Source organism: Anopheles arabiensis, chromosome 3, assembly GCF_016920715.1.
Source record: "Anopheles arabiensis isolate DONGOLA chromosome 3, AaraD3, whole genome shotgun sequence".
Lineage (NCBI taxonomy): Eukaryota > Metazoa > Arthropoda > Insecta > Diptera > Culicidae > Anopheles > Anopheles arabiensis.
The window spans coordinates 64,719,656-64,746,674 of record NC_053518.1 but is presented as its reverse complement, the minus strand read 5'-3'; the positions used below and the strand labels follow the sequence as shown (position 1 = coordinate 64,746,674).

At 44.3% G+C, this 27,019-nt stretch overlaps 2 protein-coding genes across 8 annotated transcripts in view; one reads left to right on the top strand and one right to left on the bottom strand.

The window, feature by feature from the left end:
- Positions 1-5: 5 nt before the first annotated feature.
- LOC120900157 lies at positions 6-5,524 on the bottom strand. Of its 2 annotated transcripts, XM_040306793.1 has the most exons (13): positions 5,420-5,524; positions 5,211-5,330; positions 4,643-5,134; positions 4,092-4,577; positions 3,544-4,035; positions 2,985-3,476; positions 2,440-2,922; positions 2,121-2,375; positions 1,595-2,056; positions 1,038-1,520; positions 760-969; positions 437-691; positions 6-367 (listed from the first exon to the last, which is right to left on the bottom strand). In XM_040306793.1, the coding sequence occupies exons 1-13, from the start codon at positions 5,484-5,486 to the stop codon at positions 174-176; spliced, it is 4,491 nt and encodes a 1,496-aa protein (XP_040162727.1). In that variant the 5' UTR covers positions 5,487-5,524; the 3' UTR covers positions 6-173. The 2 variants fall into 2 exon arrangements, with proteins under 2 accessions (XP_040162727.1, XP_040162728.1); XM_040306794.1 differs by lacking the exon at positions 2,985-3,476.
- Positions 5,525-6,657: 1,133 nt separating this feature from the next.
- Positions 6,658-27,019, top strand: part of LOC120900409 (whirlin) — a 97,550-nt gene continuing 77,188 nt past the window's right edge. For 4 of the 6 annotated variants that reach the window (XM_040307371.1, XM_040307370.1, XM_040307369.1 and 1 more), the window contains exons 1-2: positions 6,658-6,702; positions 16,627-17,296. The gene's annotated coding sequence lies outside the window, so the exon portion shown is untranslated. Of the gene's footprint in view, positions 6,703-16,521; positions 17,297-27,019 lie in introns of all 6 variants that reach the window. The other 2 variants (XM_040307374.1, XM_040307372.1) reach the window with 2 other exon arrangements.

Here is a 27,019-nt window from a genome sequence, read left to right as displayed (position 1 = left end):
AGTTGTTTGCTCCCACGACATCTAAACTATTTATTCATAAATTGCTAGATATAGATTATGACAAACATGATATGAGAAAGGTGTTCAAAGCACATGAAAAGAGTATAAAGTTGACTAGATCCAGTTACTGCTAATAAAGTGCTAGAAATAAACGATCATCCACGTTGGCTAATCTAGAAGAATGTAAGAAGCTGTTGAGCAATTGCTATAACTACAACAACCAACACATCTTGTTGTCGGACTCTATCAACAGCATTGAGAGACTTCAGATTGCAATGATCAATGCTGCAGGTATAGCAATCATTTTCCTCAGAGCCTTTGCATGGATCATCCATAGAGTCGTAGTCTGACTGACACCCTCGGAGCACTGTAAGAAAGGTGCCAAAAAACTTGTATGATAATACAATACGCGATCTCTCATCGACACTTATCTTACCTAACCCATGGACGTCTTTTGCATAGCATCGATCGTTTGGCTCAAACCGCGGGCAAAAGTGTGATTCTAGCGGACTCATCTCTCTGGAGCAGTAATGATCGACCACCAGTGATCGACACTGTACACACTGTAGCCAGGAATCGCGATTGCACGAATTGCCGCTACACGCCATGCAGGAACGATTGCCAATATCCATACACATGCTTTTGTACGAATCAGTTAAATTAGAAAAACATCCTCGCTCAAGAATGCCATCTGTTAAGGTGTCAAAGATGTCGCTAATGATCGTATCAATTCCTGTATATCTTCAATCAAGTACTTACTTTCGCGAACCATTGAATAGCAAGGCTCATCTAGGTACTCGCAATATGAACTAGGAGCTGTACCATTCGCACAGAATGGATTTTCCGAATCGCATACCAAACATTGGCTAGGTTCCAGCTCAGCTTGTGAATGTCCATTGCAAGCATCCGTTGTACACTCGAGGCAGATTTTCTGGTCAGCACAGAAGTGTTTGCCACATCCTCTATAGACTAAAACATAGAAATTGTACACTAGTACACTTCCTCTTCCATCTCACACTGATACCGATTACACTTACTATCTCCTTCCTTGTTATCCTCGAAGCAACTGTCATCCTGCTTCATGCAGAACTCTAGAAATGTACTGTTCTGTTCCGTTTGCTTCGCACTACATGATCCGTCGGCGAGATTCCTGCATTTATAACAACGCCTCCACTCTGCGGAGTTGCAACCCGTCTCTTCACACGTATGACACGCTATGCTGGTTTCACTCTGACACTGCCACTGATCGGTAGCGGCAAGCTCCGACAAACAACCCCGGTGAATGGCTTTCGATGAAGCTCGACGGAAGAAGCAGCGATCGTCTGGATTGGCGCAGGCTACCGCCGGAGCAGTTCCATCTGTACAACCCGTGTGCATGTCCGAGTGGCATTGCAAACAGACGGCTGGGTTGAAGTAGCCTTTCAAAGAGTCATGGTTGCATCCATCTCCGAGGCAGCGAACGCAAGCCTGAGGATCATCACACGGTAGTTCTTCCAGCTCGGAGGTACAACCTCGTGTAACTAGCGTACAAAAGGGAGAAAATATGTGTGATAATGATGTAACTAGATGCCAAAGATTAGACACTTTTACTCACATATCATCTGTTCAAGCTTGGCATAACATCCTCCATTCTCTTCATACTGTTGACAGTACTTCACTCCTTCGCTGTTAACCTGTTTGCCGGAGCACTCATCACTCGTAGCATTGCTGCACTGGTAACACTTTGCCCACGGAGCGTCATTGCAGTTTTTGTCCGCACAGATCATGCAACGATCGCCATCCAAACAATCGTTCAGGTCTAGATCGGACACACAACCACGATGGAGATTGAATTCTCTATCTACCATTGTGAAGCACTGATCATTACGTTCCCTACACTCGAAGGGGGATTGTTGCGGATGATCACAATCTTGGACGTCTGAACGACACTGCCAACACGTTTGTACGGTATCGAGCACGTCACGGGAAATATCATTACATCCCTCATCTTGACATACCACACAGCGATTTTGATCCTCGCAGATGTTTTCTTGCGCATCAGTACAGTCTCGTATCACTGAAAGAATAACGATAATATTAACATGTTTCGACATTTTCTTCTGAGAAATAAATGACTTTACATATTCCATCCTCGATCGCTGCATAGCAGAATATGTGTTCATGGTAGGTTGGACAGAAACCCAGCAGGGCAGGTCCAGGGGTTTGATTGCAGTTGTCCTCATGATCTGCGCTTTGGCAACGATAGCATTGAGGCCACTGTAACTGGTGACAAACAGCCTCAGCACAAATGATGCATGATGGATCTGTTTCATTCTCGCAAATTCTTTGCATTTCCTCACTTAACGACGAAAGACATCCACGTTCAAGTTGCTTATCTGAGGAATGAGTTGTCTTTTATGAAAATTTCTACGAAGTTATTGGATTTGTTGTGTACCTTACCAGCATTAATGGTTGTATAGCACCGATCTTCCTGTTGTTGACACGGTGTACTCTCTATCGTACCCGAAACACATCCTTCGTCGGCTGATGTGCACTGTTGGCATTTATTAGGCACCAACGAAGCTTCCGGTACCTTATTACAAGAATCTCCCTGGCATGTAACACAAACCTCGGCGCCATCGCAAAGTTCCTCCTCAGTACCAACATCAGAAAGGCATCCACGGGAGAGCTGCTGATTTTTGCCAATCTTTGTATAGCATTTTTCATCCCGATTATATAGCCTACAAAACTCTGCATCATTTGCGCTTTGCTCGTTTGCACATGTTTGGGAAGTGGAGCTATCACACTGATGACACTTTGTCCAGCGATTTCCATTACATCCCGACTGTTCGCATACTGTACAAGAGAGCTCTGATGGATTGGTGCACTTTTGCTGCTCAATGTCTTCCAGTGTTGACAGACAGTTTCTAGTCAATATGCCATCTGAAATTGAACGAAATTCACAAACGGAACTCCACTAAGCGCCTTTCAATTCTTCTACTTGCCATTTACACGGATAAAACATTGATCGTTCTTTTCTGTACACTGTAGGGCTCCAGGAAGATCTTCGTTACAATCGTTGTCTGTATCTTTCGATGAACATTGAATGCAACTAATGCTCAACAGTGATGCTTCTGGTTGGGCGTTGCAGTTATCTGTTGTGCAAGTCTCACAAGCCAGAAAACTCTTGCAAACATCTTGGGGATTAATAACATCCATAGAACAACCTCTTTCAAGATCATTTTCAGTAATTCTAGCATAACATTTCGCTTGTGCGTCAGACTTAGAACAGTATGATGCAAGTTCTTCTGTAGAAGATGTTGCTGGATCTGTGCATTGTACATTTTCTGACTTTTTACAGGACAAGCACTTGAGCCAGTTTTGAGTGTTGCAGGCAGGTGATTGGCATGTAACACATGCTCCATTAGACGCATCACGACACTCATTCTGTTCGTCTACTTCCAAGGTCGTAAGACATCCTCTTTCAAGAATGTTATCTATTAAATACAAACCTCAAATAATGTTACGAAAATCTTCCTTCCTTCACCAACTGCTACCACTTACCCTTTACTCTCGTGAAGCAAACGTCATCCAACTGTTCACACAGCTCTGCCTCCATTGCAGCTTTCCCACACTCTTCCCCATCACGATCTGTGCTGCAAGTAAGACACCGGGCCATGTTTTTCAGCGTATCCTCCTCCAAACCGTTACAGCCACTTCTATAGCAAGCGTAACAGAACGGATTTCCCGCACACACGTCGCCCACATGGTCTTGTAAATCAACTCGGCAGCCTCGCTCAACATGATCGTCTACTATTCTAGCGTAGCAGTGATCGTCTGGTTTGTAAGTGTCGCAGAATTCGTAGTTAAGATCACTCTCTGCTTGGTTATTACAGCGAGGATCTTCCAAGCTAGAGCACCGATAGCATCTAAGTCTTGGAAAATGATTACAGTCATGATCTTCACAAGCGTAACAAGTGGTATCATCTTCATCGCGACACTTTTGCTGCTCTACCTCTGGAAGAGTTGATAAACAGTTTCGTTCGAGTGTACCACCTAGAAAAGAAGGTGTCGTTTCAAACCATTCATACATTCAATTCGATGAACATTACCTTGAACACGCGTAAAACAATCATCCTGAAGCTGATCACATTCCTCCGCTTCGAGTGCACCTTCATCACATGCTTCATTAGCTCCTTCCACGGAAGTACACCGGAAACATTTAGCCACATTGTTCAGATGCGACTCTGATTCTACATTACATCCATCCTCAGCACAGGCAAGGCAGCGATTGTTTCCCGCACAAACATCATCAGACTCTGCGCTACATCCACGCTCAAACTCATCCTCAACAATGCGCCCAAAGCAACGAGCATTGGGTAGAAACTGAGGACAAAAGGAAGACTCCAGCTTACCACTGATGACTATATCAATGCACTCTACATTGATTGACTTCTTGCACTGGAAGCATTGCTGTAAGTGATCTGTATTACAACCAGGTTCACTGCACGTAATGCACGAACGATCTTCAGTTGCAGTGCAGATAGCTTGTTCTTCCGCAAGGAGTGTAGAGAGGCAGTTTCTCTCTAAGATATTTCCTGAACAACACATTCATATTCTTTAGTGACAGTTCGATGATGTTTCGATACACTTAATAACTTACCATTGAGTCTTGAAAAACATACATCTCCTTCCTGGGGACAGTCCTGAGCGGGTAATGTACCTTTTGTACAATCTTGATTAGAATCGTCATCTGACGAACAGACTAAACACTGAATTGTAGTAGCTTCAGTAGATGGGCCTGCACAACTAATACTGTGTTTGTCTGCGATTCTACAGTTATTTGTTTCATTACACAAAATACCGCCATATAACAACGTTGACTCACAACCTTTAGAAATCGCCCTTGAAACAGGTACTTGCACATTTTCCACTATCTCATAACACCTATCCGTGGCACGAAACCGTGGACAGAAGCTAACGAGCTGCCTAACGGTACAACTTTCCGTTCCAGCATCGTCACAGTGTGCACACCGTGCCCAGGATACAGTGTTGCACCGATTCCCTACGCAGCTAACGCACGTACCACCTTCCTTTTCGCTACACTTTAAGTGTTCTTCCCTCAATTGTGATAAGCATCCGCGTAATAACACTCCTGTAATATATGACAAGCTTTTAATAAGCAAGCTATAAAATACTCTTTAGATTGCAAGCACTTTAGATTGCCTCACCGTTGGTCACGCTTGTAAAGCAAGCCTCACTTCCCATGGTGCAGTTACGGGCGTACTGCATCGAACCGTCGGCACAGCCCGGTGCACTAGAATCACACACCAAACATTGCGTTACGGCAGCTGGAATCCAGCGAATGGAGTAACAATTATGGTTTAATTATATTAATTTTGGGGTCATTATATTAGACTTTCACATCAACAGAGCTTACCTTTAGATGGGTGGAAGAGTTGGAAGCAGATCAGCACGGTTGGGAGAGCTAAGGATAGCAGCATCATTTTCAAGCTTTGAGCTGAGTACGAACGGCTCGAGCTGCAAACTTCGACTGAGTGAATGAGCCCAAGGCAGTCTAGGTATAGCTAACTTCACAACCAATTGAAGTGTACGGATTTTGAAGAAGAGAGCAAACAATCCTCTTATCAGCAGTGTTGCCAGTTTTAGTACACAACGGGACCAAATACTAAAACTGCTGCAATTTTCTCAACTCACTGTGCGTACTATTGTATTGAGATATAGACGTTTATAAATTAACATTGAATAATCAAAAACTAATCATTTAATGAACTCCAAAACGATATCCAAACGATGATTTAGCGCCCAACACATCAGCGTTTGCATTGCTCCAATGCGGCACGTGCTTCCGAACTGTTTACGGAGGTTATCCCACGCTAAGAGCACCGAGTAATCCCTCACACAATTGAAACTGTAGTACAGTAGCCTCGAGCAGGTTTATCGATTTCAAGCGAAAAGATTGCGCTGCTAAACGGGACTATTCAAATCCTCCGTTCTGCGATACGGTTGATTTTCTGTTCAAGTGTTTGTGGCGTGATTGAAGCATTGATTTATAATTAAAGTTTCAAGTATTTTAGTCACCATTGTTCCACCAGGACAGACGGTGTAGAATGTGTTTAAACCTTCAACTGAACATTTAGTCAATTAAATTGAGTCTGCTGTCCTTCAAAACGTTCGTTGGTGATGTTTTTATAAATAAAACTTCAACGTTGACATTAATGACGATGAATTTTCCCTTTCGGAAGTAAACTTTCGAACACGCTTTTCGATGTTTTTCATCTCCATGCATTGCGAAAGCGCGCTTCAGGAGCTTTCTCCTGCCAATCAAATTATCCCTCATCAAATTGCTATCCCTTTCGCACCGTGGGAGCGGAAAGCTTCCCTTCCAGTTTGACATTTTCTCACCATTTCTTCCTCCTTCTCTCTCACACATGAAGATTTTTCTCCTCACGAATGAAGCACACATTTTCCTCGTGTGCCGCGTACACTGGCAAACCTGTCCGAAAAGTTTGCGCTGGGAAAGCTTTTCCAGCGTGCGCTCTCACTCGCACTCTTTCTCTCTCTCACACGCTCTTTTGGCTCTCTCGCGCTTCGGACACTAACAGGCGAACGCAAAACTCTCCCCCATTACTCGCAGCGGCCAGTAGTAGCCATGATGAATTTCAGTTCGAGGTGAAACGTTCGCAGTAAAGCATACGACGGGTACGGTTCGCACGCATTTTCACCACCCACCCACCCACCCTCCCTTCACCCTATTTTCTGTGTTACACAGCCCAGCACAGTGGTGTAAGGGACAATAAAATCAATTCCACCCCGTGTTTGTTGTAGCAAGAAGTGTTTATAATGTTGAGGTGGAAAATGGATCCTGCACTATGACCAGAACAATCGTAGTAAACATAGATAGCAGCAGCAGCAGCAGCAGCTGAAGTAGTAACAGCAGTGTATGCCTAGCTACCACCCCGAGTGGGAGCCGTGAATGAGGTGGCAATAACCTTCCTATCGTTCTGCTGGTGCTTCAATACGCGTGTACACACCCTCGCGCAGGGTTTCAGTTTTTTCACGGTGAAATTGAGCGGGGTAAAGTGGCCTTTACAAGCCGTCTCTGCCACTGCAACCTTTTGCACGCATTCCGATAGTGTGTGCGGACTTCAACCCTGGACGGGAGGTAAAAGGTGAAAATCTGCCAGCAGCTAATCTAAAGTGCCACCAATCAGTGCCACAGCTCAGTGCGACCGTGTCAAGCGAAGGTCCGAGCTGGCCATAGTGTCCATTTGTGTGCGTGTGTGTGTGTGTGTGTGTGTGTGTGTGTGTGTGTGTGTGTGTGTGTGTGTGTGTGTGTGTGTGTGTGTGAATGCGTGCGTTTGAATGAGGGAGTGGGTGACTTCCATTCCCGCACCGTAGAAAGGTTACTTCAAAACGGATTGAGATAAGGTGCACACGAACCATACGAATCGATCCAGGATACTTGGCGATTATGGGGCGAACAGCTTACAGGACGTCATTCTCCTCCCCTCCCATCCCATCCTCAGCATAGATAAGGTCGATCAGAACACACACACAAATGACGGGAGCTTGTGTGGTGAAAAGGTTGTAACATAACAAATTCCTGCTCGACCCGCATGCTTTCCTGTTTCCAGCCCTCTCCCAGGCGTGCGTCGCGTTCGACGGGGTTTGACTTTGAAAGCCGTGTCCCTTTTGCTGCCCTCACAAAGGAAACGTACCTCTTCCCTTCCCCTCATGTCCCTTCGCTCTTCACCTGCCACCCCTTTAAGGGCGCCACATCGGACGTTGTTCGCTGTCAAAACGGAGCTGTGTGTGTGTGTGTGTGTGTGCATTGAAAAATGTGGGTGTGAGCCTGGAGTTCTGGAAGCCGTGACTTTGCCCCATCCACACACACACACACACGCACAGAGGAACCGTGCAGCATAAACATCGCGACGTGGGAAAGAAATAAGGGGCCACACGCCAAAATCGTAAGTCGAGCTGCTGCTTTTTTGATTTTTTGTTTGGCGCCCCTTGTGTGTGTGTGTGTGTGTGTGTGTGTGTGTGTGTGTGTGTGTGTGATTCAACGGCTGGAAATTGGCAGCTGAAAAGGAAAAGTGAAAATTGTGCTTTCACCTAGCCTGTGTGTGTGTGTGCGAAAAGGAAGTAGGGCAAGGTGGCAGCAGCAGCAGTAGAAGCAGTAGCTAGTACACACAGGGTGTTCCAGGGGTGCGCGTTCCATCTGTGGGTGTGTGACGTTGTAAAGGGCGTACGAGTGTATGTGTTTGTGAGTCTGTTTGAGGGAATATGTGTTACGTGTAATCGTGGCTGTGTGTGTTGATAGAATATACGGTAGAATACGTAGAGAGCAAGAGAAAGAGAGAGAGGGAGAGAGGGAGAGAGAAAGCGCAGAAGAGGTCTACTAAACCAGCGCCTACTACTGATGACGGTGACTGGGTTGGTAGTGTGCGTTGGCGCCTCCCTGTGTTCCAACTGACGATGTGTGTGTGTTGTTGTGTGTGAGTGTGCGTGTGTAATGGAATGAAGACGAGCTGGCGCGCACTGTTGTGCGGTGTGTGTTCCCGCGAAGTCTCGACACACCGACGACCGATGTCTGGAGCCGTGGGAAGGCTCTCCTGTCCCGTCAATTTTTCTCGCCTAATGTCCTGACGGGTCCGCTGCTTACTATGCTCACTTATATGTGTATGTGTGCGAGGGTGAATGTATCTGGCTTCAGTGTGTAATGTACGTGTCTCTTTTCGAAAGTGTTGGTGGTGATTACTAGTCTTCTTTACCCACATAGCGACACACACACACACAAAGCGCTCAATAAAACTAAGTAGCTCCGTTTAGTAAACCTGCTGCAGCAGCCCACCGACCCACCTGACTGACTCAACTCTGGTGCTTCCCCTTTTCTCGTGCATGATTTAATTGCTCCACGCGACAATTAGTGCGAGCCACGGTGCTGTCGGACACGTGGATTCAAGGGATCAGTGCGCGTGTGTGTGCGTTGGCAAGTCGGTGAGGAAACGGCCTGCACTGGTGCCTGGTGTGAAAAGCCGACCTTTAATCGCCGTAGTCCGGGTCTAGTAAGGGGGGGGAGGGAGTTGGGGGGGGGGTGGATGGACGCATTGTGGCAATGCGCTCTCCGCCACGGTCTTCCGCATACTTCCGCGGAGGGTTGTTGGCCGGTTGATTGTGTGAACCTTTTATCCGTGCGGCCGGTTGCGGGGATCTTTGCGTGCGCCGTGCGAGAGAACCACGTTTGATGGTTTACTGTGTAGTTGTTTTTTTCTTTCTTTGCTTTCTTGAAGGCTCCACAAACGGAATCGATTTTCTTTCGCGTATTTTTATGAAGCTTTTTTGTGTGTTTTTTGTTCTTTGTCCTCCTACTGTTTCAACCGATTGATCCGAAGCTTTGTGCGAGTGTGGGTGGAATACTATTACGTTTGGAAAGGAACAAGACATTTTCGCAGCTCTTAATTGGGATTTGGCTAATTAGCTGGTACATGTTTTCCACGTGGCAAAAAAGGGAACGGGGCTTTGTTTTGATAAAATGGTAAGGTTGCTTGTGGAGTTCAATTCCTTTGAATTGTAAATCTCCAAGGTTGATTTTGATTTTTCGTATTTCATCACAATTCGTAATGGAACAGGGGGGGGGGGGAGTCGAAGTTTTGGAATAACTCGAAAAGCTTCAAACGCGAGGTTTGCTAGAAGTTTGAGACAGGGAGGTCTTAATTAAGCACTATTGATGTTATTATGGTTGAACAAGTCAGGTAATAAAGCATGTCAGTCTTATTTATTTATCCAAGCTTAGGTAGCTCGCTTGACAAGCTTGGTTCCTGTGAAATTTAGTACATTTTTATTGCCATTATTTTGCAATATTCAATGGCTGTAGATGCTCAAGACATATCCTAGACTCTACTGCCAGTTGATTCATGGCTTATTTTTCTAATCATGTTCAAGATTTCGTTCAACATCATATTCCAAATTAAACTACAAACGGCCTTTATTTAAATGAAATGGATTCTAATAGAATCTCAAATCTTTTGTTCAATTTCATCCTCCAATGAGACATCCAATTGCCCATTATTTATCGGTAGTCTGACATAGCTCGTAATAGTCAATTTGTATCTTATTTCCATCAGCAAGTGATTGGATGTGCTTTCCATGAATGTCTTCTCCTGCGCAATGTTATTCTTTGGCGGAACAACCTAATGTGGTCTAGACCTGCCTTAGCCAGTGACATCTGCTTGGCTATCTGTTGTTTGATTGAATAACCCTTTCATCACTCTCGCCTGTGGATAGTTAGTTGCGCGTCAGTTTAATCATGATTTGAATACAAGACTGGGGCTGATAAAAAATTCCTATAGTTCTTATAAAATGTATGTACATGTATGAAAAGTGAAATCCATCTCTGCGGATACGATTTTTGACGCTCAGTATCTTCTTCTTCTTTTATGGCACAACAACCGTTGACGATCAAGGCCTGAATGTACCCCACTAGTGGGCTTTCAGTGACTTATTGATTTACCCAAAGTTGGATAGTCAGTCCTACATATGGGGGCACGGACCATTTGGGGCATGAACCCATGACGGGCATGTTGTTAAGCCGTAAGATTTGACAACTGTACCACAAGATCAGACGTTTAGTATATGAGTACTAAATCACTGGTTTCATATCTAATCATGTATCTGATTCTGATGATGAATAGCCTTGCTTCGAGCTTTTATATTCGTTTGAACATAAGTGAGGCTCGTTAAGTGCTTAGGATATAAGGTAAAAGAACTTCTTCTGCTTTTAGCATCAGAATGATCCAGAGTTTTGCAACTGATGCCACTAAAACTATTGAACACTAATTAGCTTGTGGGTCTGGGAAATACCTGCTCCTAATCGAATCGCTCAAATGATGCCTTATCACATTTCGTAATGGTACGGGATGGAGAGTGCCAAAACGCAATGAAAATTTGCTAAAAGCCATGTTTGTCATGGCCACGATTAGCCAATTTCACAACTAGCAAACCGCCCCGAGATTCCTTCTCTAGTTCTATTTCAAAACCAACCTCCAATCGAAGTCTCCGATAGGAACTCCCACAGGATTTTGATCTTTGCTAGCTGTAGGACACCGTTCCGAACAATCAGAAACATGCAAACTATCGTACGTACAGCAATGTCCACAAAAAAACGAAAATAAATTAGAAAACCACCAGAGACCTAAAAGCCCCCAAAGATGGAGCATATAAATTAGCTCTCCTTACGCGGTTTTATGCCCTGACGATACAGTACGGAATCAAAGCGGCCACCGTCGGAAGATTCGATCCATTCCGGGACCGCTACGGTACTGTGGCATGTGGCACACTACTACTACTACTAGTACTACCACTGCACGTCCCACTACAGATTGCTCGATGCATCTTTTCTCCCATTTTTTTTCTAGAACTGATATCGTTCTGAAGCATCCGCTTTTCTACCACCAACTTTTTTTTTGCCAAATGCTGTCGTCTGCCGCCATTGGGCATGGAAACTGCTGGCAAGGTCGCAACGGAAGGGAATGATCGTTTTTCACAAGAAAAATAAAAACGAAGAACGATACATAAACCAGTGGGAGTAGCAGTCCTGGGACTCTATGGCTATGTGGCTTCGCGTATGGAGCATTGAGAGCCTACAAAAGTTCAACATCATAGCCGTGCCCTGCATACGAATTTTCATTTTCGGTACAACGATCCTATCTCAGTACGTTTTGGATTCTTTCCATTTTTTTCCATTTTGGAGTTGAAATGCCTCTATTGCAATCCTTTTTTTGTGCTTCTGTGACTTTTCCACCCAATCTACCCTGGAAGAGAGATGTCCATAGGCTGCTACATCCGTTTCCGTTCGCTACAACGGCCGCCGGGCACAAGAACGAGAAGCGAGAAACTGTGCAAAATTAGGACACACACAACTTTTACCATCACCTCCGCAACAAGGGAACGCCGGAGTGGTGGGACAGTGCTGAAAGCTTGTGCAGTGAAAGACCATCCGTGGTTGTGTTTGGACGATTTTGGACTGTTCACCCCTTGGACCATCCCAGGCCGCCGTTCCCTAGAACGAGCGCCGCAACACCCATTACCCATCCTATCAGGCGACGGAAGAGAGAAACGGAACGAACACCATTATGGGAAAATTGTTCCGCTTTCCATATGTCTATCCAGGGAGCCAGGGAAAGCGGAAACCTGCCGGAAAATGGGCAGACACAGCCATACGCCCGGCAGCGACGTGTTCTACCGGATGTACGTGCGATGATTGATCAGGGCCGGGTCGAACGAAACAAAACTCCGCGATTGTAACGCCGGTCCAATGCGTCACGCCGGCCCCAAATGAGCCCCATCATTTCGGAAGGATTAATTCGGCCTTGTACGACGTGGGGTGTGCACAGTGATCTCTTCTCCGTTGGGCCAGAGCGCTACCGCACAACCGTGTGATAAAACGTGATGAAATTTAATCAAGGATGTGTACGCCTGCTCTCTCCCTCTCTCTCTATCTATCTCTCTTCTTTTTGCCCCTCTAGCTATGTTTGTTGTTATCGTTTGCCCGGTTCCGGAAATCAGCGAGCCGTGATGAACGGTTTTCGCGCCGCATTTGCATGAATTTGGCTTTATTTATTCGATCGATCTGCGATGATTGGAAGACATTTGTCTCGCCCGTCGTGTGTCGTGGAGCTGCATGCAGGGATCCGGAGGATATGGCGGGAAAAGGGCGATTTTCATCACCCGCTTGACTTATCGGCGTGTAAATTGATTAGTACCAGGATGTGAAGGCAATCGAAGGCATGTTTGCAAAGGCAAGCAAGCTACCTACGTCTGATGAATTCAATGTGTCAACTTTGGTGGTTCTTGGACGGGGATTCTTCAAATCGTAGAGTAAATCACCATCTTTAAGCTTTGATTTTTAAAATCTCATGTAAATTAATTCAAACAGGACATTACGTAGTGAAATAGCGCGCTTATAATGTTTGAGACAGTTAAAGTCCTATTAGAGCCTTGACTGAAGACATGAAATTTTAGACAGAGTAATATTATATCAAGCAAATTAAGTACCAAGCTTTTTCGATATGCCATGCGAATGATTGGTCCTCCTCGTGAGACACAGCAGCGTATCGATGAGTCTAATGGTGTGACTAGAGTTGAAGTAGCTACCAAGTCCTTCTAGCTCGATGATTTTGATTTTAAGCTTTGGAAGAGTATGCCGTCTAAATAGGAGTTTGAATTTTGGGATAAAATAATTTTGTCCTATTTCAGAATAGGAGTAACTATACTCGAGTAACTAGTAACAGAATAGGGGCACCTTTGAATTTACTGTCTTGATTCTCACTCTGATCAAAATCTAGCCCTCTAAGGTAGGTGATTCGAAGCTCCAGAAATTACTGCCGGTCTTTGTTCAAGTGTATTCTGCCAAATCTTTGTTTGATAGTCGGTGAGACCTACCGATCATCGAAAATGTTCAGAAATCAATTCTCTCTACCAATCTCAATAAAAATCGTCTGCCGTCCAGAATACCAAAATCAGTGCCACATTCCACCCAGTACTCTTTCTAGTTATTTTGAGGAATCCACAAAATCCAAGATGCTGTGCAAAGGTTGAAGTACTAAAGTTAATTAGTGTATGTGTTGGGACGTAATTATTGAATTATGGAAATTTTAAACAATTTCAGAATATTGCTCGATCATCTCTTTGGAGACATAAAATAATCGAATGTAATACGAAGGATACGATTGCAAGAATATATGAATATTTTACTTTATAGCATAAGAATCTTAGGTCATATAGTTCAGACCTAACAATACCTAAATCTTGAGATCAAATTACTTTTAGATCTGTGTTATTGATTCATATGATTGACTTTTAAGCTATTAAGGCCCTAGCTGTAACTAAGTCTTATAGAATTTGAAGACACTGAAGATTGCATTAAAGGCTAGTTTGAAGAAGAGTTTATTTATTGAACTCAACTTTCGATAGAATCAATTGTACAGAGATGATGAGTATCTGAGGTGCACTTGCTACATTTCTTTGGATAGCAACATATTGGATCTTCAAGCAGACTTCTTTCAATAAAATCAAACTTTAATGCCCAAATCTTGAAGAACATCGTCTTATAATCTTCTATTGAGCTTCCTAATTGGTTCATGTTTATACCACAGATTCGAGTAATATATTACTGCTTCAACTTCACTACCTTGTACCTGTAAAGATGTATTCCTAGCCTTTCTCACCACAAAGTAACATGAACCACGCTGAACAAGGTTCCTTTTGAGGCTTAATTTAGATTACATGCTTCGCGCGTTGTTCCCCTTCTCTCTGAGACTTCACGTGCGAGCATTAGGCCAAGATTTACTGCACCGATTTTTCACGCTAAACCTACAATACAACCCTCCTACGCGCGCACCAGCGCCCGCCCGGTAATCTAAACCGATCCAATAATCATTACTTAAATTTTGATACAGTTGCAGCTCGGTCTCAAACAATGCCCTTCGGTGTGTCGGTATCGTGCTTTGCTTTAATAAGCTTTAATGTGAAGGAAGCAGTCACGGGCGCTAAGATGGGACCGACTCTGACCTGCCTGCCTGGCTGGCTGTATGCCAGCGTGCATGCTCGGTCCACAGCGCTCCAAAACGTCATGAGCAGCCGTCCAAACGCAGCTTTCCCGAAGAGAGCATCAAAGAGAAAGGGAGAGCGAAAGAGTACGCTCCGGAGCAGGCTTTTTCCAGCGAGTGGAACACCAGAGGAAAAGCTCGTACGTAACGGGTCGTACGTTTTTTCCCCATTCTCCCCCAAAACGGAGCAAGAGAGGGTGGCTGAGCGATACGTACAGGGCGCAGGCGTTTCAAACGGGACGGGTTTTTTGACAGTTCTCGTGTGTCTTGTGCGTGTGTGTGAGTAATTTTTTTTTCTGGCAGTTCCTCTATCGAAACATGGGAATACCCACGGATGACACAGGCCAGAAGATACACAAATCCTTGCGAGCGGCAAGCAGTGTGAGAGCGCGAGCGGTACCGAGAGTGGGTGAGAGCGTACGTTTTGGGAGTCTTCGGAGACGGCAACGCGTCATGAAAAACTGACATGTTTAGTGTAGAAAGTTGAACGTCAGCACACGGGTCGTCCGGATTAGTTCGCGAGCAACGAGTTTGTTGTGTGTGTGTGTGTTTTTTTTGGTTCTCTTCTTGCCTTGCCTTGCTTTGCAAATGACGTGCCTGTTAAAAGGGGGAGCAAAACGATGACGTACACGCACAGTTCAGTACACCAGGCTCACGCATTACGCATTATTACCTTGCCTTGTTTACCATCTTTTGGTCCTGGTAAGCTCACAACGTGTCCGTGACACATTGCTCGGGACACACATGTTCTGCCGAATGGCGCACGGGATCTTTAGACCGTCAACTCAACCCAACCAAACCAAACCATTTTCCGCCCCGGTGAGGAAGCTTCGTTTGATGTACCACCCGCTTTGATTCCATCGCTTTGATCTCCCCAACCCAGTTAACACCCTTTCGGAGGTTTGGATAGTATAATTAGACGCAGAGACACGCACGCACGCACGCACCATGCTCACCTTGTTTGTGCTAGAGGTCACGGAGGAGGCGTTCTGCTTCGTCGTCGCTTCGCTGCGAGAGCTGTGCGCGGGATGACACCGTTTTTCCAGCGCTCGGACAACGCGATGCATCTCAAGGCCAGGCAGCAAGGAACACCGAGCAGTATCCTTTTGTGTTTGTGTCTGTATGTGTGTGTGTTAGTCAAGCCAGTGTGTCGGTGTGGTGTGGCAGCAACAGCAGCAGCATCCGGTTCAGGGACGTCGAATTTCTGCTGACGCGCCTTGTGCCTTTGTGTGGAGTGGAAGATGTTTTTCTCTGCTGAAGGTTACGAACAGACCCCGGAATCTTGCAGACGACGGCAAACTGCATACCCCGGGAGCGTGCAAAAACTGTGTCAATGAGCCAGAAAGTGAAACAAGACTGTGGGGAGAAACTGTGCGGACTCGTAACGTCCCAACAAACGTGAGGACACAGCGTCGATTAGCGAGCGGGCAAGAAGAAAAACGGAAAGGCAGCGCTGCTACAAGGAGGTGGGCTGGGCGGACATCTCCGATTGTTCTGTTTTCTGTTGCTATTTTCACTTCCTTCTTCGCTTCCGTTGCCGCGCTTCAATCAAGCGATGAATTCGTTGCGATGATAAGCGCACTCGTGTGAACAGGATGCACACCGTTATCTTCTAGGCTATCGCTTTCGCCTTCGGCATCGATGATGTTGTGCCGAAGGGTTGCAGTTTTCAAGGGTGTGCAATGCAGCAAGGAAACACTCCTTTCACTCCTTATTTATTCATCAACCACCACCATCACCACCGTCACGTACACTGTGTGGGGAATTTCATTGCAGAATTCTTTGCAGCTTCCGAGGGGAGTTTTCCGGGAGAGCAGTATTTTACGTCAGCTGTTACGTGCAGCAGCTCGGATCCTTGCGCTCTCCGTCTCGTTTAAATATTCAACGTGTGCAATTGTGTGCTTTTCAGGAGGGAGGGGGCACAGGAAGAAGACGTCAGCCCGTATCGCGAATGATATTAAATTGTGGCTCCCACCATTCCCACTGATAATAAATCTCATCCATTTCTGTGCAGTTGCTGATACGCGTTTCGCACAAATGGTGAATGTTGTGTTGAATGATCGCGATAGTGAAATGTAATGGCAGTGCAATATTGCAAAACTAAACAAGTGGCAGTTCGTGTGCGGTAGTGTGTGTGTGTGCTGGCTTATGATGTGATCCTATCCTAGAGAGTGCAAAATGGTACGGTGTTGCAAATCGATTAGCCAGCGGCAAGAGTCAAGCGGTTCTCAAAACCCTATGTGCGATAGTGTGTGGAAATAAAATAATGTGATTGCACCTTTCCCTTGTTGTCGAGCGTGCAGAGTGTCTGTGTGTGGTGCTATTTGAACGTGAAGGCAAAAATTGGCAGCTGGTGAAAAGAGGGTAGCGTGAAGGTATTTAAATAAAAAGGGCAGCAGCAGCTCCGTTGTTGTGTTCTGTTTGCTGTGAGTGAAAGTGGTGCAAGCAATCAGTGTGAGCCAGCGGGAAAAAAATGATAAAGTGTCGTGTCTCGTACGTTGTTGTTAATTAGCTTCCAATGATGTCAGAACCTTCTTAGTGTGGCTCCCTTCCACCCCTGCACCACTACTTACCCACAACAACACCCCTTCCCCAATTTGAAGCATGACCTGATGCGGTGAAGCGATGGAATATTCTCTACTCAACCGTTGTGCTTCATATTTCGGATAACGTTAACAGAAAAGGTAATTATCGCGTGAGTAGAAGATAATTAATTAAGCAAATGTGTGTCAATGGGGAGATTTTTTTACAGCATTTTTAAATTTTACATTGCCATTGAACACAACAACTTCCGTACACTACTGCTCAGTAATAGAACGATTATTATTTGTTTCGCGTAGAAAATATTTAAAAATTAGGAGAGTTGTTCTTGCAGAGATTAAAACATCATCATCTTTATCGCAATTAAAAAGCTTACTTCAACGAGCTGCTGTATCTAGAACATAGTTGAATCGTTAAAACGTTTGATATTAATCTTACATAACCAACCATCATAAGCCAATACTCAAGGAACTGGACGAAAAGTTGCAATTATTTTTTGTATGAGGTCTTCCGATTGAAGCTAAGGATTTTATATAATATAAGGTCTCTCAAACAACAAAAATCTCTAGACTTAGAGCATATTTAACTTACTTACTTACTTATATAATTTACTTTGCAAAGATAATTGATTTTTCAATCAGTAGAACTGATTGATCAGAAAGAGCTGTAAAATTTTAAAATGTAGGGGAAGGTGGTAAAGACGGACACTGCGGATAAGATGGACACTTCTCATAAATGCATGAAAAAGGTAATTTTCGTGTAATTCAACAATGTAGAATCCAAACTGAAGGTAAAACAACACATTTGAGAACATTTTTCGTGTAATATAAGCGAAATTGTAATATAAGAATTGAGCCGGTCTCGTAGTACAGTCGTCAACTCGTACGACTTAACAACATGCTCGTCATGGGTTCAATCCCCAAATAGACCGCGCCGCCATACGTAGGATTGACTATCCTGCTATGGGAGGGAATCAATTAGTCACTGAAAGCCAAAGCCCACAAGTGGGTACAGGCAGGCCTTGACCGACATCGGTTGTTGAGCCAAAGAAGAAGAAGAAGAAGATAAGCGAAATTGGTTAAATTCAAGAACAAAACAAATTTTCAATCGTGCGCACCTTTGTGGATCTAATTTGATTATTGCGGATCTTTAGCTCTGTATCTTGCATTTATTACATGAACGATTTGTCATGATGGTAAAGCAAAAAACTAGCGAAAGAACGAGAATGAAAGCAATACAAAATCTTGTTTTCTGATGGTTTAAACATCCTGGCACCACAGCGGGAAAGACGGACACTTTGTCATAGGGAAAGATGGACACCGAATTTGTTGAGTTATTTTACTTCTTATATCAATTGGTGATAAAAAATATTTCTTCAAACACCTTAAATAAGGGTATTTTGAAGATATAAACCATTACGCAACTAGAAAAGATAATAAATAAGCAAGAAAGGAAACACCGGTCAAAATAGCAGTCATGCATTCTGATATTACTCGCTTGACGCTGATGAGGTTCTTCACGAAATCCAATATTTTGTTACGACTTGGACAACTTTATAAAAAAAAAGATAAAGTGCAGATATCAAATCATTCAGGAATAGATGAGAGATTCTATGGGTTAACAGATAACAAAAAGTTCAATCTTCAATGTAAGAAATGGCTGGACCTATTAACAAGTCCCTCAAATATGCTGTGGTCGCTGACATTCCACGGAATAATTTCCTATAGCGAAGTTTTAAATTGTTGTTCTGTAAGCTGGTGCAACCTCCACTGTTAGTGCCCGATATTAAAAAAAGATGCCTTAGATTCTGCATTCTACGTTCTATTAGAAGCGATGCTAACAATTCCTAAATTCACGGCTGAATGAATCGTCGTTGCAATAGGCCAAGAATTGGTTTATAAACGTACCAGGACGTGGAAAGCGATAGAATTTGTTAAAATACTGTAAAACTCTTCACTTTCTAACCTTTTCTACAGGTGTCCATCTTACCCTTCATGGTGTCCATCTTTCCCATATCAGGTGTCCGTCTTACCAGAACATTTCAAAACTGCACGAAATAAATCATGTTTTTCATTCATGAAAAAAACGCAAAAATCGATGGAAACTCAAAAGTTTCAACACATTTTCTGATAAAACATGAGTGTAAGATAATGTATGCATATTTTCATGGTTTCATAGGTGCAACTATATATCCTTAGATTTTGACCATTTTCCTTAACGTGTCCGTCTTTACCTACCTTCCCCTACAAAATTGTAACATTTAGTTGAAATCAGATAAATTAACTAATTTAGTAGCTACATTCAACCACCTCAAGCAAACTTATGCAAAAATAAGCTATGTTTGTATTGAAAACCTCGAAATTCGACATACGCTTATATTAGAGATACACTATTGCCTCCGGTCCACAATAAAAGCGTGTAACGGGGAATACCTGTTCCTTGTTTTTCGTGATTGAACATATTTTTTCGATTGTTCTCAATCCCAAGCTAATGTGCATTTCTTGCAACAAGAACCCGTATTTTTCGAACTATTTTGTAAAATAATGATAATTTTATCCAAAATAGATGTGTGGTGTGTGAACGCATAAAGATTGAAAAATTCGGGAAAAAATCGCCAACAAAAATATGGCTTATGGAAACGTACTTTATTGTAATTAATTCATCAAACAGAATTTACGATTAACTCATCGTTATTTTCGTAAGAAATGTAGTAATTGGGCCCAAGCTGCAGGATTTATGTTGGAATATGTTTGAGCTTCCAAAGGAGTTTTCCTTAACCAATACGGTCTTCAAGGACGTTCGTCCTGAACTAAACAATACTTTTTCTGCTAAATGAGGTAATGGGCCTGATCGCGAACAAAAATCAACATTCGATGGTATAGCTAATTATTACCCGGTTAGCAAAATTCCTGACTGATCTGTTTGTGTTTTTGCAATTGGAATCTTTGCTATCCATTCTGTTTGCCAGTTGAAAGGAATGAAGTTTGCATCTACCGGAATTGTTGCACCTATAGAAGCTACTGCTGGCCGACCTGAAAGAGACCGTGTTGCTTGCGGATGGCTCCGGAAAGGTCCGGACTCGCACGTTACTAACCTGAGCCTCGTGCAAATCGGGTCACACAATGATTATTTTTGGTCATTAACTCAAATTCACTTCGAATACTCTGCTATCGTCAACATCATATTTTATAATTTTCACGTAATAATTTTATTGCATTGTATGTTAACTGAGGCTGGTGGTCACCAAAGGCACCCTTGCTCACGTAACCACCGTTTTCCCGCTCCACCTAGATAGCCTACAGTTCGATACTGTCTAGGGTAATTTCTTTTGTTGATTCGCCACTGAGTCGCCACTTGCAAAGGAAAAAGCTATCCACCGTTAGAGAAAACTACCCAACGGTGGAAAACATATCCTATCCGGAGATTCGAGCATATTATCCAATCGGGTAAAAATTATCCACTTTCATTCGCGATCAGGTCTAATGTTTTAGGTCAACCTTAAGTAATAAAAGGACGACAGTCGTAGGAATCGGTATAGCATTAATCGCTAAATCGTTCCCAACAATACATTGTGAAAGAGATTACATAAAAAGAACTGTGCTGTAACTTTACTCGTAAAACTATGATCAATTTTTATCTATTCTTTGCTAGATAATCTAGTTCTGATTGTTTTCAAAATCAAATATAAGCTACACCAAAGGAATTAAACAATGCAGAATAATAAAACACATGTTTTGTCATGCTTTTTTCTAAGATTGATGAGTTGAGCAAAACAAATGAAACAAACAAGCTTTAGAAGCTTATTAATTGTCTCTTCAATCTAATTGATATTGAATTCTCATAGCTGTATGTCTTATAGCAGTCGCTATTTTTCAAGAATAAGGGCTGATCTCTAAGGATAGATGAAATAATCTAGCAACCGTTGTTGGCTTCAAAACTGTCCAAAGCATAGTTCATTAATTGATTCAATTATTGAATAGGAGACACATTCAGAATTTGGAGACTGTAAGCTCTTTTCAAAACACAGTTCACACAACGAACTCATTTGGCCTTCAATGCCAAGTGCTCGACTTCCTCTCGTCATTTTTCCCTTTCCGTTTCCCAAACGTTCATCACCTTTGCACGCGGTGAGGTGGCACTTTTCCGCCATTGCGTGTACACACTTTCAACTGCAGGCACAACGAGATGTGGTCACGCGTTTTGTTAGCTGTGGTAGAGACGACAGCCCACGAAAAAACGTCAGCCTTAGTCATATTATTATCGCCCACGGTGGAATCGACTGGTGACATCTGACACACAAACGCAAAGGCAAACGCAAAGGAGCAAAAACGAACCTCATCGCACTCAACGCACACGCGACACCGGCACCGGATCAGCTTACGCACGTCAGCGCAGCCAGTGGCGGTCGGTAGTGCCGTTTGGGGATTTTTCACGGAGCCTTGTTGTTTTTTTTTTTGTTTTCGGTGGCTGTTGGCAGCCGACTTCTTGCGTAACGGGCGGGAGTAATTTTGCCCGTCCGGAAAAAAAACTCCTTTTTGGTTGATGTTGAATCAGAAGCGCACACAAACGCTGGCACACAGCGCCTGGTAGCATCGATTTTTCCATAAATATTTCGTAACACAAACGCACACACAGATATACAAATTCTTGCGTCTAGCTGTAGCACCGGTGTAGCTACTCTGGGCTGTCTATTTTACTTCCCAGTTTGGAGTGTGTGTGTGTGTGTGTGTGTGTATGTGTGTGTGTGTGAGTTTTTTTAACCCTACTACAGTAGCATTTCATACCAGTTTATGGGAGTCCCTTTTTCGGTCGGTGCGATGTGCTAAAACCAACTCTGCATACTGTCGCATGTACTTGGAGTGCCTTCGCAAATATAGACGTGCACTAATGCCATATGTCACACTCATGGTAGCGTTTGCGTTCCGTTGCGTTTGGTACCACGCACGCAGCAGCTTTGCCGGCTGTGTGGGGTTTTGGGGTCAGGCGAATGCGGGTTTCAAGCGGTCCGCCGGTAGGGCTTCCGAAAGGTGTTTTACCTTACGGACAAAAAAAGGAGAGGGTAGGACAATTAGAAACCACAATACAATTTATGGCGTACACCGGTGTGAGTGTGTGAGTGGCCGGTAGGGCAATATGCTGCGGCCACTATCTATTACACGCAGACACGGCAACATTGTAAAAATAGTAGAACCGCAAGTAGGAGTGCCAATTTGGGTTCACTCTAGAAAAATCGACAATAAGTATAGTAAAAAATAAACAGTTTTGCACAAAAATGCTTGTTTAAATATTTAAAACGCACCTCAAGTTCTGCATTATTTCCAAACACATGGTGTTTGCCCGGAATCGTTTTCTCTAAAAGCTTTATACCAGGGACGGCGTTGTTCCTCTAAATCAGTGCCATCGAAACGATCCCACGACAACCGCCACAGTTGACACAGATCCGAGCCGATGTCTGCAAATTATCTGTGCTAGATAATGTTCGCGGCCCGCAAAACATTCCCATCGCCTCCCTCCCCCCCACCCCTCCGATTGGGCGAGAGCTTCTGTTAGGTCACGTCATTTGGCGGACGTGGCATCGCAGTGGTGGCGTAAAAAAAAGGGGTTGGCTGGAGCTGATGTTTCAACTAAAAAAATGAAATAAAATACACTCCACTGACAGGTGTGTCAACACCCAGGCTCGTGTTGTGCAAAAACGCGGGCACCTGCCGCCAACAAATTTATCATATCCCTTGTCGGTTATTCCTAGCCCCTGTGGCACGAGATGCGAAGCATTCGGTGCCAAAAAAAAGAGAGAAGAGCCGAGCGAAACCACGGGACAGACCTACGGATAGTGTCCGGATGTTTATAGACCTGGACTCACACACACACACACATACACATTGGGGAAGGTGTCGAGTCACCTAAGGCTGTTGGAATGACTTTTTGCTGGAGTGGGAAACGTTCCAGCCCTCACGTGAGCCAGCCAGGAAAGGTTCACGACACTATAGAGCCACAAGGTATTGGGACAGAAACGGGAAACGAACGGAGGTTCTGGCGGTGCTGGCGTCATACTACTTGCACGTTGGCAAATTTTGGCTATGTTGTAGAATATATTTTTGTCTCTTCCTTTCTTCTCCAAGGGGATTTAGCTGCATCGTTTTGGTTTCTTTTTTTTAAATAATTATAGCCAATCAAGTGTAAACGAAAAAGTATTGATCAATCCATCCTTGACGCCGTGTCGCATAAAAAGGTTCATAAATAATCAATAGCGATTTAATTTGCCTATTTAATGTGAGCCATGAATAGGGAAGTCCATTTGAGGGGACGTGTTTTGAAGTGTTTATTTAATTTTGCATTTTTTTCTTCGTTGAATAATGTGTCCTTCAAAAGCCCTGCTCGATGCTGAATCAGGTTTCGGTATTACCATGTGTTTGGACATCGTTAGGGTATGACAGTCATTGAGACCAGTTGCCCATAGAACGATTGCTTGACAAGCATTCCAGTTAACGTAAGTGCTATCGAAACGGAACACAATCTATTTACCTCTGCGACATAAAATTGATTGAATGCTCTCTTTACTGCGCTATTCGGTTATGTGCGCGGTCTATCGGACACTGTTAACGTGAATGGTGTGCCACAAATGCGACACCTTCCAAAGGGTTTTTTTGGGGTAGTTTATTGGCACTTTTTAGAAGAATTTCTCTCCACCTGCTCCATCCATTTCTAGCCACAGTGCTCAATCTTCCAATTTGACACGATTTTGGTTCCGTTTTTTGCGTGTGTGTGTGTGTGTGTGTGTGTGTGTGTGTGTGTGTGTGTGTGTGTGTGTGTGTGTGTGTGTGTGTGTGTGTGTGTGTGTGTGTGTGTGTGTTTTTTTTTTTTTTTTTTTTTGTTTTTACAAGGAGGGGGAATTTTCGAAAGACTCCCGTTGTCGCACGGGTGTTGACATGGGATTCTTACCCAGTAAACCCCCTCCTTGGGACATATACCCTTCCCCATGGGTTCACCTTTCGGTATGCTTCTTGGGGAAGGGCTTATGCATTAGCATTGCATCCTCGCTATTGCACAATGAACCAGAGTTCGCGAGACAGATCAAAAGTACTATCAAACATCACACAGCAATAGAGCTCACAATCAATACACCAAGCACTTCACACTTCGCATACTGCTCCATGGGGCACACATACAAAACACTCCAAACCGTACCACGTTCACACGCGTCCCAGGTCCTGATCTCCTCTCCACAGCTGGTCCAGCCTTGTCAGGATCAGTCTCATACATGTTGTTGCAGCTTCCCACAACTCTTCGCTATGTAGCATCAGCTGCACTAGGTTGGTCTGTCTTACGGCGGTTCTGCACTTCGTGTCAAGCAGCTGGCGCTCCTCTAGGAAACGTGGACAGTAGAACATTACATGTTCCGCAGTCTCGTCATTGTCCTTACATACTGGGCATCGAGGTGAAGAAGCGTGCCGGAATTTGTGGAGGTAGCTCCTGAAACACCCGTGGCCAGAGAGCATCTGCGTGACAAAATAATCCACGTCACCATGTTTCCGGTTTATCCACATTGCTACATCGGGGATTAGCGTGAAGGTCCATCTCCCATTACAAGCGTTATTCCAAGCCGCCTGCCATCTTCGCATGGACTCCTCATTTGCCTCCTTTGGGGATATAGCACGAGTATCTGCCGCGCGTGAGCTCTGGAAATTTACGGAGTCCTCCTCTAGGGTGATGCAAAGGGGCATCATACTCGCAATTACGCATACTGCTTCATATGAGATGGTACGGTACGCGCTAGCAACGCGTATGGCCATTTTTCGGTGCACCTTATTTATAGCGTACTGGTTCTGTTTATTTCTTAGTATGTGTGCCCATACTGGTGCTGCATACCTTATATTAGAAATGGCTACGTTGGCATGTAAGCGTCTTATTGTGCTGCTTGGACCACCTATGTTGGGTGTAAATTTAGCCAACGCGTTTGCAGTTTTTGTGGCCTTTATGCAAACTTCCTCAAGGTGCTTTCGGAACTTTAATCTGTCATCTATGATAACTCCAAGGTATTTGAGGCTTCTTATAGATTCTATTTGCTTAGTGCCTACCATTATGTGCGCTTTTTGAACCTCCTTGTGGCTACTTATGAGAATAAATTCCGTTTTGGCGTGTGCTATTTCCAACTTCATTTCTCGCATCCAATAGTCAATCCTGCCGACAGCATCCGTAGACAGCAACTCGACCTCCTCTACACTATTTCCTACGACAGTCAGTGCAATATCGTCTGCAAACCCGATGACCTCAGCTCCTGTGGGTAGGGCCAGGGTTAATACTCCGTTGTACATAATGTTCCACAAGGTGGGGCCAAGTACTGATCCTTGCGGTACGCCAGCAGAGATGGTAGCTATTTTTGTTCCCTCTTCCGTGCTATACTGTAGAACGCGCCCGCTGAGATAGCTTCTCAGTAGCCGACACAAATGCAAGGGGATTTTCATGCGCTCTAGAGCTTTTGCTATTTCCTCCCAGCTAGCAGAGTTGAAGGCGTTCTTCACATCGATGGTGATGATCGCGCAGTAACGAGCCCCACATCGCTTCCGTTGAAAGGCAGCATCACCCTTCACCAGTACCGCCTGTATCGCATCAACCGTGGAGCGCTTCTTGCGGAAACCGAACTGACGATCTGATAAGCCGTGTTCTCCTTCTGTATATGGTGTCAAGCGATCGAGAATTACCATTTCCAGTGCTTTGGCCAGTACGTCGATCAGTCCCAGTGGTCTTAGGGCTGATAAATTCCCTGGAGTCTTCCCTGGCTTTGGTATCAGGACTAACAACTGCTTCTTCCACACTGATGGAAACTGTCCTGTCGTAAGTATGTTGTGGAAAACTTTTTGGAACACCCTAGGGAACATCCTCATGGCCACTTTGACTGCTTCAGCGGGGATACCATCTGGGCCGGGGGCTTTTCCACACTTGAGGCGATCTGCGAGTTTTTCAATCTCTGTGGTCGTAATAGGCACAGAGGTGGATTCTGGCGAGTCGATAATCGAATTCAGTAGCGGAGGGCCATGGGTAGGAAACAGCTGCTGGATTATCTGGAGAAGCTTCACGGGGCATCTTTCCACAGGCTCCTTGGGTCTTCTTTTGTCCATAAGAGTTTCAAAAGCCAATCCCCAAGGCTTCCGAGCTATTTCGTCGCGTAGCTCAAGGAATATTTTTCTTTTGCTCAACTTTATCTCCCTTTTAAGATCTGATCTTAGCTTGACGTAGATAATTTTCAGTAGCTCTCTGTTAGAAGGATTACTCTCGCGTTGTAGTTTCCTACGAGCAGCAATGCACTCAGCTCGGTGCTTCTTGATCGAAGAATTCCACCAGTATTCCGGTGGTCTGGTGTTTATTGGTGTTTTCCTTCTAGGCATTGTGACGTCACACGCTCGGCTCAGTGCAGACACGAGCTGAGAAGGATTTGCAACGTCTCCAAAGTCACCGAAATTCAGGGCCTCTACAAACCGGTCTTCGCAAAAGCTCTGTGTTTTCCAACCTCTTATATCCGTTGTCGTCGCCAAAGTTAGTTTACTCATTTGCCCCTTGTTGACAGCATACCGTATCACACGATGATCGCTGCCTGTAAAAGTATCGCTGACGCGCCAGTGTAGGTGCCAGGCCAGAGATGGGCTACAGAACGTAATATCTATCATAGATGTCCTTTCGTTTCTGCTATAGGTAGCGGTTGAGCCGACGTTTCCCAGAACTACATTAAGTTGGGCAAAAGTTTCGAGCACTGCCTCTCCTCTGTTATTTGTCCGTTTACTCCCCCATTCGACAGCCCAGGCATTAAAGTCGCCGGCAATCACCAAAGGACTGCATCCCTCCAGTGCTGCACATAGATTGTTAAGCATTTC